This window comes from Saccostrea echinata, unplaced genomic scaffold, assembly GCF_033153115.1.
Source record: "Saccostrea echinata isolate AGI-Se365-2 ecotype Australia unplaced genomic scaffold, CSIRO_AGI_Sech_v1 ptg000003l, whole genome shotgun sequence".
Lineage (NCBI taxonomy): Eukaryota > Metazoa > Mollusca > Bivalvia > Ostreida > Ostreidae > Saccostrea > Saccostrea echinata.
The window spans coordinates 5457766-5476601 of NW_026889752.1; the positions used below are offsets into that span (position 1 = coordinate 5457766).

The 18836-nt window shown below is 32.0% G+C and overlaps 1 protein-coding gene across 1 annotated transcript; it reads right to left on the minus strand.

Moving 5' to 3' along the window:
* Window positions 1–710: 710 nt before the first annotated feature.
* LOC133178789 (actin, cytoplasmic-like) lies at window positions 711–7332 on the minus strand. Its single transcript, XM_061313485.1, has 2 exons — window positions 7130–7332; window positions 711–2850 (listed from the first exon to the last, which is right to left on the minus strand). The coding sequence occupies exons 1-2, from the start codon at window positions 7268–7270 to the stop codon at window positions 1900–1902; spliced, it is 1092 nt and encodes a 363-aa protein (XP_061169469.1). The 5' UTR covers window positions 7271–7332; the 3' UTR covers window positions 711–1899.
* Between the last annotated feature and the right edge of the window lie 11504 nt (window positions 7333–18836).

Below are 18836 nucleotides of genomic sequence, written 5' to 3' on the forward strand. Positions count from 1 at the left end.
ACATAACTAAAAAGAAAAATAATAGAGAAGAATTGGTTTTTATTAAATTAATATAATCCGTATTTCTTCCTTACTTCAATTTACTAATTCTTGTGGATTTCTCAATAGTTCTGTTGATAACATCGATCCACTTCAAAACCTTGTATGCACTTGATCAGATAAACATGGGGGAAAAAAATCTTTTCCTTGTGCAACATTGAGATTTCATATACTCTGTATATTTTTCTCAAAGTTAATTCACGGACTTGATTTTTTTTCCCGGCTTGGCGAGGGCGTAGCATTATACAGATTTGATGCACGTAATTTTGCTAAATGTTTAAAATGTACGTATGGTTTCGTAGTCATATTGTGTAATGATTAGTTCACCAAGAGAAATCTTTTCTTTATTTTATTAATGTTAAAAGTCTATAAGTGAAATTTAAAATCAATTCATTTTTTTAATATAAAACTTGAAAAGCTTTACAGTTTTTTTGTAAATTGTGTAAATTGATCAGAACGTTTGATTTTTGTCTGTTTCCATTCCGAATACAAGCTGTTTAATCTATCCATGGGGATATTTTCCAGCATGTAAGACATTTTACAACATAACTCATTTGGTAACAAAGATTTACTGAATTTATTTTTCTTAATCATTTCTACAACGCTAAAATATTCATATGTAAAAAAGAAATGGAAGTAACACAAGCTCTGAGAAAATGCTGCTGAGACAAATGTAATTAACCCCCCCCCCCCCCAGAAAATGGTTTTAGGCTAGGTATCAGTGTTTCACTGACAATGAGTAATAAAACACTTAAGGGGTAGGTCTAATATGATGATAGTGCGACCATTGGGGCGAGCGCAGTTGTGTATAATTTATTACTGGATATCCACTCCCTTTTAACGTTGATAAGTCTCTCCAATCGCACGAGACATGGAAGGCATTTCTAAATGCAAAATTTATTAAACTTTTTTTTAATTACATATTCTTTTCGTTTGCCAGGAATTGGAAAACACACAATGAGCTCTATAAATTCCAATGATATATCGGACCTAAAAGATTCGTTAGACACATAGTTTAATATCAAGTATGAATGTTTTCTCCCCCTTTCCAAATTATATTACAAAGTTGCGTGAGAGTATAAGATACCATAAACATAAAACTTTGCTAAAATTGTTTATGATGACATAAACCACTTGTAGCTGATTTAAAATAAGGCAGAACCATAACTATAATATATTAGCTAGAAACTATACTGGGCTTGCAATTGCTAGCTAACAATCAACGCAAAGGGTAATTAGATATACAAAATAATGTAATAATGGTGTTAGCGTTTCATCACAAATATTCGTACCAAAGATTATGTAATTTTAGAATGAATTATTTTATTCTAGATATTAATATCAAAACTATGATATTCATAAACCATTAACGTGGTTTGCTTGATTTTTTTTTTCAAATTGTGACCATTTCTAGATTCACAATGCTCAATTTTTTAGCTCGAAATTTATTTGGAATCAATATATCAATCGTCTTTCACAAAGAGTGTAATGGAATTTGAAAAAAAATACATGTAGAAGACCTCTTTGAAGAAACATTTTGTTTATCTCAAATAATTCCAAGTCTCATATTTAAAATAATTAAGTCTCACGTTAGCACATTAATATGCTTTTCATGAGCTTTATACCCGGACTACATCTAAACAATGATCATCAAAAAATCATGAAATAAGCAATTTCTTCCATATCATAAATACAATTTAGTTCATTAACTCAGCTGATTAATATGAATCAAGTAGGTTTCCTTGTAGAGAGTCATATTGTGGCATTTTGCCAAACTCAAACTGGTATAAGGATTTATATGATAGCAAGTTCAAATGATTCATCAAGTGAAACCAATCATCTTAGTTTCAAGGTTTAATATCAGATATATTTTGAGTGAAAAATTTCAGCTTCATTTTTTTCATAATCTTCTCTGGTGATCCAGTTGTCAGGGAATAGGTTCTTAATGGCAACGTTCAACCCACCCTTCCAGGCAAAATGCATTCTATCAGACTGAGCAATGATATTTATCTCTGTGTCGTCCGCAACTAGTGATTTAATTTCTTTTTCCAATCGTTCAGGAAATCCCTTAAGCATTGTCGACCCCCCAGCAAGGACTATCTTCTTATATAATTCTTTTTGCTTGTCCTCCTCGCAATTTTTTATGGCTTTGACGATAACTTCATGAATACGGAACTCTTCAAAAAGTACCTCTGGGCACTGAAATTTCTCGGATTTTATTTTTATTTCTCGACCATCCGATAGTTCTACTTGGTCAGACAGAACATTCTCAATCTCTGCTTTAGGGTCAATTGCGACAAAGCAATATTTTTCTTTGACCTCCCTTGCACATTTGTGTCCTGACGGTGTGTCATCGATCTCTAGCATGGTCAATAGTTTTTCTGTCAGGCTTTGACCATTAAATCCTAAGTTTTCGACGACAGCATTTTGCATTATGCGGTTCTCAATTATCGGAACAACTTGTGAAGTGCCCTCTCCGATATTGACAACTAATCCTGTTGAACATCCAACAGCAAACAAAGAAAGGGAAGCTTGATTTGCTAGTAAAATTGCTTGTGGATTGTATGTCTTAAAAAGTAAATGCAGCAGTTCATCTCTGTCTTCTTTTTCTGCCTTCATGACGATTTTATACTCTGACACATTTGTTTCTAAATTTCTTTGAAATGTGTAAGTCAAGACTTTTTCTAAAGCATCAAATATTGTGATTCGGCCATTTTTGACAGGGTAACATATATCGCACATTTTCATTTTTTCTTCAGCTTCCTCTCCAAAAAATATATTTTTAAGGTTCATTCCTGTTCTTGCAAACATCTGAAAAATACCAAAATTAAGGCTGTATTTAGCATACTACTTAAAAGTATAGACAGCCTCCACAAAGAGCAAAAAAAAAAAACCCATTTTTTTTTTTTAAAAATCAAGTTATATAATGTGTTTTCAAGGGAAAAAAGTAAGAGACGTATTATTTTAACAAAAATACATGTACTATTTTTTATAGGTATGAAATGTGAGTGCCCAATCAGATCAAGATAAAGATACATGCACCTTATCCAGGGCATAAAAGATGAACCTTTGTGAAGGTATAATTCTGATTTCTACATTGAAGAAGAAATTAAAATATAAAAATATTACGATCAAAAATATGGTTTTTCTTTCTCCCCTTTCTGAAATTTCATTTACATTTATCTTCCTGTTGTAAAATATGTTCCTTTACCCTGCCCACAAGAAATATTTTTGAATATACCTATTTTAAGATTCATTGATACTCTGATTGGGATACATGTCTATTGTTCATATATGTATCTGTCAGGTTCAAATGTCTTTCTGCTCAAACTTTCCCCTCAAGCTATGCTTAAAGTTGTGTGCATTCTACAACATTTCTTCTGGAAAATCATAAGAGTTACAACACTTTATATGAGTGATCCGAGGGATTAACTACAAACCATGCAAATCTGAGAGCATGGCATAAAACACGAACCTTTGGAAATTCCAGACGGGGGGGGGGGGGGGGGGGGTCAGGTGCCTACGAAGAGTATGCATCCCCTGGTGACAGGTCAAACTCAATTGAGCCGTGTGTATTGATCAGATAGACGGAATATTCTAATATGTAATATATATACATGTACATCATATGCAGATGATAGCGGAATATTACTACTGATGATGAAAAAGCTCAACTCTTCTTGTTTGTCATGTAGCACAGTTCAGGTTACACATGAATAGGTGGGGCCTAATTTATAAGTGAAGTATATACTATGCCATCGTACAAAATAACAATTCTTCAAAATAGTAGAGAAGAAAATAATCTGCGAGTTCAAGTTGTAAAAAAAAAATAAATAAATAAAAAAACCCTACTATTACATGCATTTTTTTCGTTCATTTATTTAAACGCAATGCCTCTTAAATGATCTTGCCGTATATATATATGAAAATACATAAATGAGTCTTAACTCGATTTGTTGCAATGACATACACTCACTGTATAATGATAAGCTTTTAACCATAAAACTTGAAGGCATTGTGCTATTTTAAAAGTGTTGTGAACCTAATGCATTCTTGCCAGTGATTTATTAACTTCTGATTTTATTGCAGCTGACCAGAAAAAAATCAGCACGTCCCTTACAAAGATGATTTTTACTAAGAAATATAATTCTTCTAGGTTCGCAGATTTTTTTATCAATCACAAAATTTTTTGAAAATGTTTATAAAATAAAATAAGAATTTAAACTTTATTATGCCCTTGCAATAACGAATTTATAGATGGCATCAATACTTCAAGTATATGTGCTAAATTTATATGATTTGCTACATCACATGACTAGTCTAGATGTAAAATGAATAAGTTTTTTGGGGTCTGTATGTTATCTGTCCAATATTGGAAATCTAAAAAGAAACGCCCTTCCTATTCAAACATATTTCTTTTATCACAAAAAGTTACCGATATTTCAATTTGCATATTAACTGTACTGCGTATCATCTGTAGTCAGTTAAACATCCAAATATAAAACAGATGCGTATCGTCTATAGTCAGTAAAAAATCCAAATATGAAACAGATGTGGCACACTTTGTGCTGTCTTTTTTTTTTTGAGTTCACTAGGGTATACCAGGTCGACATATGAATGCAGTAACTATTGATAACAGAAAAAAAGTCGCCAATATATCTGAAAGTCTAGATGGGGGTCTCCGCAAGTTATTTTTGCTGTAAGAACTAAAAAAAAAAATAAATAAATAAAAAAACCCTACTATTACATGCAATTTTTTCGTTCATTTATTTAAACGCAATGCCTCTTAAATGATCTTGCCGTATATATATATGAAAATACATGAATGAGTCTTAACTCGATTTGTTGCAATGACATACACTCACTGTATAATGATAAGCTTTTAACCATAAAACTTGAAGGCATTGTGCTATTTTAAAAGTGTTGTGAACCTAATGCATTCTTGCCAGTGATTTATTAACTTCTGATTTTATTGCAGCTGACCAGAAAAAAATCAGCACGTCCCTTACAAAGATGATTTTTACTAAGAAATATAATTCTTCTAGGTTCGCAGATTTTTTTATCAATCACAAAATTTTTTGAAAATGTTTATAAAATAAAATAAGAATTTAAACTTTATTATGCCCTTGCAATAACGAATTTATAGATGGCATCAATACTTCAAGTATATGTGCTAAATTTATATGATTTGCTACATCACATGACTAGTCTAGATGTAAAATGAATAAGTTTTTTGGGGTCTGTATGTTATCTGTCCAATATTGGAAATCTAAAAAGAAACGCCCTTCCTATTCAAACATATTTCTTTTATCACAAAAAGTTACCGATATTTCAATTTGCATATTAACTGTACTGCGTATCATCTGTAGTCAGTTAAACATCCAAATATAAAACAGATGCGTATCGTCTATAGTCAGTAAAAAATCCAAATATGAAACAGATGTGGCACACTTTGTGCTGTCTTTTTTTTTTGAGTTCACTAGGGTATACCAGGTCGACATATGAATGCAGTAACTATTGATAACAGAAAAAAAGTCGCCAATATATCTGAAAGTCTAGATGGGGGTCTCCGCAAGTTATTTTTGCTGTAAGAACTAAAAGAAGTTGTTTTTAGAATAAATTCTGCTTCATAGGCATATAAAACTATGAAAACTGAATAATACAGATCTGTGAAAAGGAAAAAAAAAAACGACTTAATTATGTTCAAGAAAACAGACCCACCTAGATTTTTTTCAACCCCAAAGTTAAATCCAAAGGGAAGCACTAATAAATTTAAACTTAAAGTATCTCTGAAAACCGATTTATCGTACTTTATTCAAATTTGTGATTCAATCGAATGAATAGAACAAAAATCTAGCCCAAAGCAATAAAAAAAATGTGATTTTGTTTTTCAAAAGTCGCAATTACAGTGCGGAAATATCATACTAATTGCACCAAAGCTCCGAATGAAGCATGTTTACACCCTATTTTTAATTGAGCTTAGCGTGGTGATTTTAAAAATATACTATTCAGAAAAGAAGTTTTAAATCTTTCGATTACAGAATAAAACCTCCTAAATGACAAATTTACCTTACTTACCTTTATTATTTCAAAGAAGATGGGAGAGGGGGAAAGGAGGGGGCACTTGATATATAACGAAAATTCAGCTCTTATAAAATTTTCTTTTTTTTCCCGAAATTCCTATACATATTATCTTCCCCTCTTCATCCACCTGGTAATATTTTAATCGAATTAGCTGTAGTAGTCAATGTGATTTTTAAAATAAATCTGCTATTATCATGAAATATCTATAATAAATAGTTCCATTATTTGCTAACAAAGTTTAGGGTGAACCCTTTTAAAAACAAATGTCTTTTTCACTTGGAAACGATGTAAAGTGTTATTGAACTTATATTGGTGAATATTGGCAAACGTGGGCTGTACAAATGCAAAAACTCCTTTAGTATAAAGCTTAAACATCTCTCATTGATTTATATTTCTTATTTCAATCAAATAACTCAAATTAATAAGAATCTTTTAGTATCGGTAGTTAAGGTAACGTCTGTACTATAAGTGTTCAATGTCACGTCATTCCAATGACTCTACCAGGCCTTTTGATTTGTTTACTGAGATTTTATCGAGGCTAATACGTACTTCATTATTAATATATAATTTCAATTTTGTGCGAAAATAAAGACGTCTTACCTAGCTGCCACTAGCTCTCATAAATTTGCCTCTGAGAGGTTGACCAAATGACATTTTTTGTTTACAACGGGGCGTTCGATATCGTATTCGGAATGTTTCGAGCATACTCATTTACATAATACAAACTCAACATTAAATAAAACGCCAAGATATTGAACGCTAAAAAGAGAAAAATAACATTTCCTCACAAAATATAGTTCCTCACTTAACTATTTCGGTATAGAATTTAATCAGAATGTTTTAATTGAATATATATTAATGAGCATTTTGGAATCTTTTGTAAGAACTAAAACATTTTGCAGTATTTCTTTTAAATAGAGGTTAGACAAAAATCTGCTCTAATACTCAAGAACGAACCCCTTTAAGATTTAAAACAGATTTTGAATCCAAGAAGATATATGCTCACCTTTTTAAGTTTACCAACAGCATTTGGGAAAACATCTTTGGGAGTCCCTTGTCCCCAGACTCCAATCCTCATCTCACGGGATCCTGCATCAATGATCACTATCTTCAGAGTCTTAGTTTCAGAATCGGTATTTTCTTCCATTTTCTCAGTGCTGTTTTCAGAAACAACGTTACTATTTGGTGAGTCTGGGTTCTGAGAGACGTCCATCTCTTCGTATTTAACGTCATCCATAATTGCAAAGAGCAACTACATGTAGCATATGTCAACAAGTCTAAGAAATAAGAATGTTTAAAATATTGCCCCTTTAAATATGTACCCTTATATAAACCAGCTTCCAGACATATCACTTGATATGTCATAAGACTGTTGTACTTTAATCTTTAAACGCGTTTTATTACTTATGGTGGCTTTGAGCTAAAATATTCATAGATTTATTCATATGATGTGCCAAAATCTATGAACAATAGTTCATAGATTTTTGCACATCATATAAATAATAATATGAGTAATAATGTGATTTTATGGTGATAAATAATATCAATCATCCGAACAAACCAAATAAAATTACGGGTAATATAAGGGGTTGTTTGACTATTTCATTTCATTTTCTAGAGATAAAGAGTAATAGTGAAAGACAGAGAAAGAAAGTAGACAATTTTACAATAACAAACAAAACAACATTTACAGAAGGGACCTTTATCATAAGTATACCCTTAGTATATCAATCCCTATTAATTGCAGTGGATCATTTTTGCAATTACTAAAAGATAACGTAATGTATCATAGGATTTATGTAACAATTTCTCGTATTTAATTCCTGGCAAAAATGTATCTTCACGATGACCAGAGTACCTTATATCATTAGGAGGGAATCGTCGAGTGTTGAAAGGAATCTAAAAATTCCACTCTAAATGTGAAAAACTTTCTTCAACAATATCATTATTAATTAGAACTACATGACATGTTCTTAATTTCTGATTTCCTGAATTCAATATTCATATGGATTAATGAATATCTGTAATAATCACATATATGTAAATGCGGCGCACATGTCAGAAACTTCAGTGTACAGTCCGGAATGCGTGTTGAGTTCGTAGAAACGATAATCAGTCTATTCGAAGAAACAGATAGAGGCCTAAATTTAAACATTTTTATCATGATAAGATACCATTGCACTCGTGGTATAAATATTATGAGATTAATTTATATCTATGAGTATTTTGGAATATTTACTGATTAAAATGTTGACATATCGCAATGTGACTAACTCTGTCATATAAGCAGCACTCTACTCTTTAAACATCATTTACTTTTATTTAAGGATTGTGACGGTACATATTGTCGTTTTATACATATCGTCGTCGGCGACAATATGTACCTACCCTCACTGCATATACTGTCGTCCATCGGTACATATTGTCGCCGGCTGAAAAGTTACACATGTACATATTGTCGCTGGCGACATTATGTGCCTCACCCTCACTGTACATATTGTCGCCCCACACATAATGTTGCTTAAAGATTTCTTTTGTTGTTATTTAGTAATTTTGTGAATGTAATTGGTGTGTGAATTACACTGACGTGTCTCATGTTATTTCATGCAGCGTGTTGTGCCGGTACATTTTGTCGTCCTGTTCATATTGTCGCCGGCGACAATGTGTACCTACCCTCACTGCGCATTTTGTCGTCCATCAGAACATGTCGCAGGACAATGCATGGCAATGCTCCATGTAAATATCATTAATCATTGCTTTGCTCTTTTTGAGAAGATAATTTCCATATACATGATTGTATTCATATATAATTTAATTCTGGTTATAACACGGTATTTGATTGGATAAAAAATTTACTTTATATCGTATAAATTGGGTTGCCTACGTCACAATGACTTGCGTCAAAAACGTATCGATCCGCCTTACTTTACATTTAAATTTTGTACAACCAGAAGTCATTTCTTAAGGACAATAATCTTTTTTTCTTACTCTAAATGAATGAAAATAAAATTATAAGGAATGAATTTAATAGTTACCCAATTTATACGGTATAAAGTGGGTTGGAAAGTTAACGCTTTTATTTAAACCGTTTCGCGGTTTATAAAGCGTAAACTGTCCCAACCCACTTTATACCGTATAAATTGGGTAGCTATTAAATCCATTCCTTAAGTAAAACTTTAATCGCCCATTGTGGCCCAATGTACCCTAGGCCCGGTTTGATTTGAAGATACTTGAATCTGTACTACCTGAAGATGCTTCCATTTAAACATCACTAATCACGGGCCTACTGCTGCTTCTCAGTGGCGGATCCAGAAATTTCAGAACGGAGGGGGTGGGGGTGCGCGGTTCAGTATTGTTTTTGAAAAGCAAAAAAGAAGTCATTTGTATGTAAAGGTGTGTTACTGTATATGTAAAATAAATTATGAAATTTTAGCTATAGACTAAATTGAGAGTATAATTATTATACAAGTTTTTACCAAAACCACAAAAAATCAAACCGCCAAGCTGGGTTGAGGGGGGGGGGGGGGATGGGGGTTGCGCCGGTGCTTCATCTGTCTTTGGCTTTTCTAGAAGATTTTCTGTATATATTCCTATGTATAACTTTGATTGCCCATTGTGGACTTATCCTACCCATCGGGTTATGATTTAAACAAAATTAATTTTGTTTTTGTTTGTATGTATAATGTCCCTCTCGAGAATTTTTCATTCATATGGAGACGTGACCACTTGCCGGTGGAGGGCTGTAAATTTAGACCTATACTTGGCACACTTGGGATCTTTTACGTACCAGCACCTCAAAATTGAACGTACGCTATGTAATGAAGCTTTCACATCAGTATCTTCTGACCCAGTAATTCTTGGAAAGATTTTGAAAGATTTTTTTTTTCAAATATTCTATGAAAAACTTTGATCACCTTTTGTAGCCACACCCTTCCCCCTAGGGACATGATCTGAATTAAACTGAATCTACACTTCATAATGAACCTTTCACATAAGTTTCAACTTTTCTGACACATGCAGTGGTTCTTGTGAAGACTTTTAAAAGATGTCACTAAATTTTCTGGACTCCTTCCCTTGAAAGAGGACATATCCCTTCATTTGAACAAACTTGAATCCCCTTTATCCAGGATGCTTTGTGACAAGTTTAGTTGAAATTGACCCAGTAGTTTTTGAGAAGAAGCTGAAATTGTGAAACGTTCACAGACGGACGGACGGTCAGACAAAATGTGATCAGAAGAGCTCACTTGAACTTCTAGTTCAGGTGATCTAAAAATTAACCCCAACACCAATGAAATCGGCACATGATTGTATATATAAGAATAACGCAAAAAATAATTTCCAAATAATCATTACTACTGAACAAAAAAAAAAAAAAAAAAAAAAAAAAACAACAAAAAACTAATACATGTACATGTATTCAATCTCCATGCATATATTAAGAAAAAAAGAATAGGCTGACTTATCATATATCTGATGAATTCCGGTATCTTGACATACATGTATCATAGTGATGTACGTCAATTCTGGACAAAATTTTTTGACCAAAAAGTTTTCTTCCTACAGTATTCCTAGTAATGCTGTCTGTCTCCTCCGTGCGTGTGTGTGTTTGTCAATCTCTTTTTCCTTTCTCAAGTAAATATTCGTCAAAACAAAATATCGACGACAATATATGCCGACCTTGACTGCACATATTGTCGCCGACGACAATATGTGCCGATGCTTGACTGTACATTTTGTCGTCCATTATTCAGGAGGAAAATAAGGCTCGTCTCGGTACATATTGTCGCCGGCGACAATAGTACCGATGGACGACAATGTGTGCAGTGAGGGTAGGTACATATTGTCGCCGACGACAATATGTACAAAACGACAATATGTACCGTCACAAGGATATTTTTAAAAAGAAGTATATAGACAGGTGGTACATGTGATTTCTAGTGTCAATATCTCTAGCCTTTTTTCATATCAAAAATAAAGATAACATTTTTAAATCAACTTCATCTTTTCTCTCCAGTGCTGAGATCAAGAATTGTTTTATTTTTAAAGGAGCATTTTTTTGTTTATTTCGAATATTTCATCAATTCAAATCGCTGAAGTGAAAATGTGAAAACTACAGTTTCCAGATTCACGTAGTGCTTAAATGAAAAAAAGTAACATCCCATTGTCATAATTCAATTTAATAAAACGATTTCAAAATGCTGTAATTTTGTTAAGGACAGATGGTACAAAAAAATGGATGTCTGGATAGGTATATATTTTTTGACTTATTTTGGTTGTAAATGATTAGAATAATAATTTTCTAAAATATTAAGAAAATATAAATTTTCTAAGAAGCTTCAAATTCCATCTTTCTGTAACCGTCCTTATTAATCTTTACAACTTTTTGTCACTTAAATCCAATTATTGTGAAACTTTGAATAAAAAATAAAAATCTATGCGGTTAAACATTCATTTTACTTATATAAACATGATTTAGGTTGTTATTTTCAAGATTTTTGGTAAAAGTTTGTTTTCTATCATCTGTCCTTTAACAAGCCAAATATTCATCTGCTTTGTGTATGTTACAGTAATTTATGTACTTACATTTGTTTCCTTTTATATTGTATTTTAAGTGAAATTTTTCTGTTAGCGTATAATTTCAGAATATCTCTCATTCAAATATTATTTTCATCAAAACTTGACATACACAAAAATACCAAAAACGTTCTCTTCATCATTAGGTATGAAACATAGTTGATAGTTTTAAATGGCCATTGGCACAACTTAACTGAATTTTGGCGTATTACATGTACATGCTTTATAGCCGTTTGTTGGGCAGCTGAAATACAACAATACAGATATCATCAATAATTGTGTACTTCTACAGCTGACCTTCAAGATGAAAACAAACATTTTATGACATTTTATTTACCTTATTGTTAAAAAAATAAATTGTATCTTCTACAATGGTTGCTTGTTTATTTCTTACCACCAATGGGATCCGCCACTGTGTTCCGGTACGTAGGACTTTAAGAGATTTAAGCAGCCAAGAAAGACCGAGAAGTTAAATAATTCTTGAATCATGCTATAAATCAACTATATCTGTTTTTATTCAACGTTTTGGTTTGGAAAATATTTTGTTTTAATGTTTGGTTGTTTTTCAATACGATGATTTCGCTTCCTGAAGAGGGCTCTTAGAGATCGATAAATGTACTCCTGTACAGCTAAATCATCATATTGGCCTCAAAAGCAACAATAATTGTATATGATTACTTTGAGTTGCTCAGAAACAGTGAACTGTTTTAAATGACACTTCAAGTTTTATTAGACTTTTAAAACTTTCATACAGGGCATTTTTGTGTTTTTATTGCTCGAAGTAACCCCCCCCCCTTTTTTTTTTTTTTTACAAGTTTTACCTTAAGCTTTAATTATAGATTAGGATTTTTTTCTTAAAAAAATACAAGATCTTGAAAAGTTTAACTTCTATTTGACTCTAGACAATACAATTGATGATTAACGTATTTTACTACACGAATGAATTATATATATATTTTTATTTAACATACAAAATCCACGTATTTTTTTTCTGTTTGCATGTCCGTCTTTCACATCCTATATCTTAAGACTATTAGATATTTTGCACATATATTGCTTAAACTATTGCTTTTATAAACGGTTACTGACCTAGTGATCTTTAACATTGACCTTTGACGTACTTTTCAAAATAGTTCATAATGCCAATAAACCGCACATTTTTGACATTTAAAAAGTAAGTCTGTACAATTTAGTATGTACAGTATTTGCCATAAAACATTATGAAAAATATCAGTGTTACAAACAACTTGACTTTGACTTTTGACACACTTTGCAAAAATACTCTGGATGGCTAAATTAAACTTATTCTTTGGAATTTTGAGAGGCAGGGTTTTGTTAATTAGCATTTATATCACATGTTTCCGAGTTTATGACACTACCTTTATACTACATGATATACAGTTACCACGCAAGCTGACATTTAAATACTTTGAAAATACGTCAGGATCGGTATTCTAATGAAACGTTGTAGACTGACAGTTGGTTATAAAGATAAAAAATTACTTCGGAGGGCTGTTTAACCCACGTTAGAATAATTATTTCTAATTATTTATTACACTGTATTTTTTTTTAGCTTTAAGGGTTGGAGAATTATGTTTCTATTTGACTGTCAAATTTTACTTATCGCAGTTTTACTGTCCTTAGATGGTATTATTCTTTGTAGGCAATTGTTGAAGAAGCAAAGGAATAGCTAACCACTTGTAGATTTGTTTGCGTTTTTAATGATGCTTTAAAGCAGGAGACACAAGCGTTCCTTGGAACACTCTAGTTTATGAAGAATAAGACAAGAGAATCTTGAAAGAACATCAACTGACAGCTACATATAAGATTCATCTTAAATAGAGTCTTAAAGATTGAAAAGTGTTTCTTTTCATTTAAACAATGTAACTATATAATTAATTATATAAACTGGAGCCTAAAGAATTATTGGTTATTTACAATATGCTCTGCGTTCATTCTTATGGTGAACCTCATGTGTAACAGACGAATTTCTAGTTTTTATGAATCATTATAATTAGCAGCGGATGTTTCCGGCCCATATGGGATGCTTACTCCTCCTACATATATAACTGATTAAACATCTGGTGTTTTCAGGGGTTCGCGTTCTTGCCTTGTTCACTATTCGTTTTTTATATGGATTTATTAGATTGATCACTATTAGCTATCATCGCTTTTTACACATTGAATACAAAAGTGGAGACATCAATGCAAAGAACTGATACATTTCAATTAATCTCAAAGATACAAAGATTAAGTGAAATATATGGAAATATATGGTTTTAGGAAACTGCATTATCAGAAATTCAGAAAGGGAACCACTCATAGCTCCCTTTTAAGTAGGAAATTCTTCAAAATCATATATCAGTTTTATATATTTCTAATATTCCCAACAACCAAATTGAATTTGAATTTCTATCTATATTTCTCTCAAAAATATTAGCAGCAGTGAATGAGAAAATTCAGGAGTACTGTACATCAACACATTTGAGAAGTGGTGTAAAGTAGTTATGAAGTATGGATAAAAAAAACTCCAAGGAACTCGAGAGAATCTAAAATCACAAAATCTTATCAAAATTAATAGCATCAAAACGTCCGCCTTTTAAACACTTTATTTCACCATTCTTCACGATGAGGGCCAGACCTTTGAATGTCATAAAAACTGCTTCTTCAATAAAAATGGAAATTATGAATTTGAATATCGTGTCATTGGTCATCATCAAACCTATTTGTTAAACAACATTCTGATTCTTTACACAAGTACACAAAGGTTGATGTCAAAGAAGATTATGGAGGTTTTTAATGTCTCATCCGAACGGCCCATGACTTTAACTTCTAGTGCCGGGGGCTTGGCGAAGGAACAGTAACTACCAACGTTTACGTCTTAGGTTTGACGAGACGCGGCGAACGAGAATCGAGCCCGGGCATCCCGATCACGAAGCGAGCGCTCTAACACTAGGCTACCGTGACCGGTGAAATCGGAATGAGAAGTGTCCAGGGGATTTAAGAAAACTGTTTCAGTAATTTTACTTTAAAACTGAAAGTGTATTTTAGAGCGGTGCCGAATTTGAAAGTTTGTATGTATTTTTAAAGGCTTTGCTTGTTTCGGTATAATAAACAATTAATTGCATGAAAGTTCGGGAATCACGAAGAATTATTTAGTCAAGAAAAATCAGATTCCACTCGGGTGAACCCCTCGGAGAATATGGTTTTTCTTGGCTGAATAATTCTTCATATTTTCCTCACGATCATTCAATAAATGTATAATATTCTTATAATTATATAGTCAAGAAAAATCATATTCCACTCGGGCGAAGCCCTCGGGGAATATGCTTTTTCTTGGCTGAATGATTCTTCAAATTTTCCTTAGATTATGCAATAAATGTATAATATTCTTAATCCCAGAATTAGTTTTAACCACAAATGTACCATAAACCAAATACAATGTTCTTGAATTAAAGGGGTAGCCGGTATTTTGAAACAAGAAGGGGGTATTTTGCCTACAATTCTTAATATTTCATATCTCAAAACGTTCTATTTTACTGGTTCGTTTAAACTTCATATTAGATACATGAAACACTTATTTCAAACCTGAGACGTAAATTCAACTCCTTACCCATGACTGTTAAACTAATTCAACGTTCTTACCACTGCACCATACTGTCGACAATAATAGGTTTGGCATGAAGTTTGTGTGAGCTAAAGTGAACATCGATTGAGTTGTTGATTATGATGAAATATGAAGATAACAAACAGTAATTAATCTCAAAAATCCATTGAAACAATACACATTTGAAGCAGAGCAAACTCGGACCTCTTAAAACATCAGAAGTGGGCTCAGGTGCCAATGAGGAGTAAGCATTAAGCATCCACTGTCGACCGACCATACCCGCTGTGTGCTCATTGTCATGATCGGGCAAACGAATAAATCCGTAGACAATTCAGTGTTGAAATAACGGCCTAACAATAAGTATGAAAAATGTCCCGCAGTATTCGATTTAATGATAAATTGTATTTGCTGACAAGGTTATTGTATCGACCATAGAACATACGAAGTGATGCTACGTAGATATTTGATGATGGAAAATTGAGTCATTATGTTTTTCATAACCTTTTATTTTTAGTTACCATTAACGTCTTTTTCTAGTTAAATATCCAAATATGATACAGATGTGTAAGAATCTGCGATATCTTTTACAGTGAAACTTGTCTAAAACGGATGTTGTATAATCCATAATCTTTTCTAATACGATGTAAATTTGAAGTCTTTTTCAGTAAATTCCTTTCTTTAAAATGTTTTCTAATCCGGAATGTTATCTAATCCGGCAAACTTTTTGGGAACCGGTGTTGTCCTGATTAGACAAGTTTTACTGTATATCAATTTCACTGGGATATATCGAATGGAAGTAACTATAATTGTTTTTTGAGAAGACGTCATCGATATATCTAAATGTCGAGTTAACGGTATAAAAGCCATATCATGTTATTCATTATTTAAGTGTGTACAAGGATCGTTCAAAAATTACAGGGACCCTGCTCTTATTTCTTCTCTTATTTCTTCTTGCAGACGTCAAGTACATGTAGCAGTGAAATTTTACATAAACATATCTTTTAAAGATTCCAGTGTAACTGTTATTATTCTAATTTTTTTTTTAAATTTCTCCTAAAATATTGTTGTTTTTATTTTCCTTTTAACAAATGTACATACATAATCCAAATCTTTACTGATTTATTTTCTTTACCTTGCGAGATTATTTGACTTTTATTTTTTTAAGTTTTTGTTTATTGTTACATTATTAAGCATTTTGATATCTGGCGTAGTATTTGAAGTACTTACATAATTAAGGTCTTGCGTCTTCATGGAAGACCTTATAGTGATTCTACTGTTTCTTATTAAGGTCTTCCGTCTTCATAGAGATTATTTTTAGAATGCATAATATATAGTTAGTTTGAAAATTGATGATAAATATTAGAATTATTTTTAATATTTTTTAGACAAATATTATGCATGCGATATCTCGAAAACTATTCAGTGGTTTTTCGTCAATCTTTCAGGGAAAATGCGTTTTAAAAAGCCATTGTTTAATTTGAAAGAATTTTGGAAAAATGCACTTCTGGTTCCATGTTACGGGCAAATTCCTGATTTTTAAATGGAATTTTGTCCGCGGCGTATCTAAAATCGACTAAAGGTATGAACTGGAGACTTATTAGAGATTATAAAACATGTCTCTTAGATTACCAGAATCGTCCTTTCGTGCGTCGTTACTGCTTCCGGTCGCTACCGGAAGCGAATTAAAAAAGTCGAATTTTTCAACTTTATTGTTTTCAATATATTTCGATGATATTTGTAGGGTTAACAGAGACTCTTTTCAGAATGCATACTATATAATTAGTTTGAAAATTGATAATAAATAATAGTATTATTTTTAATGTTTTTAGACAAATATTATGCACGCTATATCTCGAGATCTATTCAGTGGTTTTTCGTCAAATTTTCAGGTATTCAATGTATAACGACCATATTTTGTACCTAAAAAATGAATGGTCGAATATTTTTAATCACGGTAGCATTTTGAAGGTGTTACCTAATAAAAATGCTCCACCAAATGAATTTACAAAATTTTGATTATTTTCCAGTTAATTGCACCTTGAACTTTACATTGAAGTCTATGGGCAGTGCATGTTTTTTTAAGATATTGTAAAAGGTAATTTGAATTTCAAACAAATCTCTTGGTGAAAATAAGCATAAACTCTGTCTCTATTAATCTATGAAATAAAATGAATCATTTACCACAGAAATTTTTAGAAATTAAGAATTTTCTGATTTTAGTCAAGGGGAGATAACTCTTCAAAAACTTTTAAGGTGCAAAATGACCGTCGTCTTACTTGTAATCAGTCATGTGAATTTGGTTCATTTCACTTTTATCGTTATCTAGCAATGCATTTTTAAATAGTTTAAAAATTTATTCAAAATTGATAAAAATCCCTTCATTATACATTGAATACCTTAAAAAGCCATTGTTACATTTGAAAGAATTTAAGAAAAATTCACTTCCGGTTCCATATTACAGGAAATTTCCTGATTTTTAAATGGAATTTTTTCCCGCGGCAGATTTAAAGAACGGCTAAAGATATGAACTGGAGACTTATTGGAGAGCATAGAACATGACTTCTAGATTTGCAGAATTGCCTTTTTGTGCGTCGTCAATAGTTCCGGTCGCTACCGGAAGCGAATTAAAAAAGTCGAATTTTTCAACTTTTTTGTCTCTCAATATTTTTTAATGATTTTACTAGGGGTAATAGAGACTCATAAAAGAAATAGTCCCGCTAGCGTAATGCTTAGCGTGTTCAATTTTCACGTGGACGACCTGGAACTCAATCCCCAGAATGTCTGGATTTTTTTGTACCATTTTTCAGCTGAAATATAAAAGTGTATCTTTGAAATGATATCTAGTATAATTTTTTGTTCGAATTGCGCAATATATTTTTACATACAATTTACGTTTTATAGTATTTAATGTATGAAGGAGTTGAAAGGAATGTACAACGTAATACCGATAGTGTTATGAGTGAAGAATCAACTTTTCTAATAACGGAGAAGGGACGGAAGACCTTCTTGTTGCCATGGCAACAAGTTTCTAGTTATTATTCTTTTTTTTTTTTTATTTTGTCTAAGCAATATCTCGAGATCTTTTCAGTGGTTTTTCATCAAACTTTCAGGGATAACTCGACATTAAATGGCATTGTTACATTTAAAAAAAAGTTGGAAAAATTCGCTTCCGGTTCCAAGTTATGGACATTTTTCTGATTTTAATATGAAATTTTGTCCGCGGTTCTAAAGAACAGCTAAAGACATGAACTGGAGACTTGTTAGAGATGATAGAACATGACTTTTAGATATACAAATCTACCTTTTTTTCGTCATCAGTACTTCCGGTCGCTAGCAGAAGTGATCAAAGAAATCGTAAAATTTCACATTTCCTTTTTTTAAATCAATACTTACAATACAGTATTGCATCTCTTTTATAGTTTCGAAATATGTTGGTCCCACCGAAAACAAAAACGTCAACTTCCGGTTATAAGAGAAAAACTACATAATTTGAGTATTTTTCTTTTCCATTAATATCTTTTGTAGATAAAGT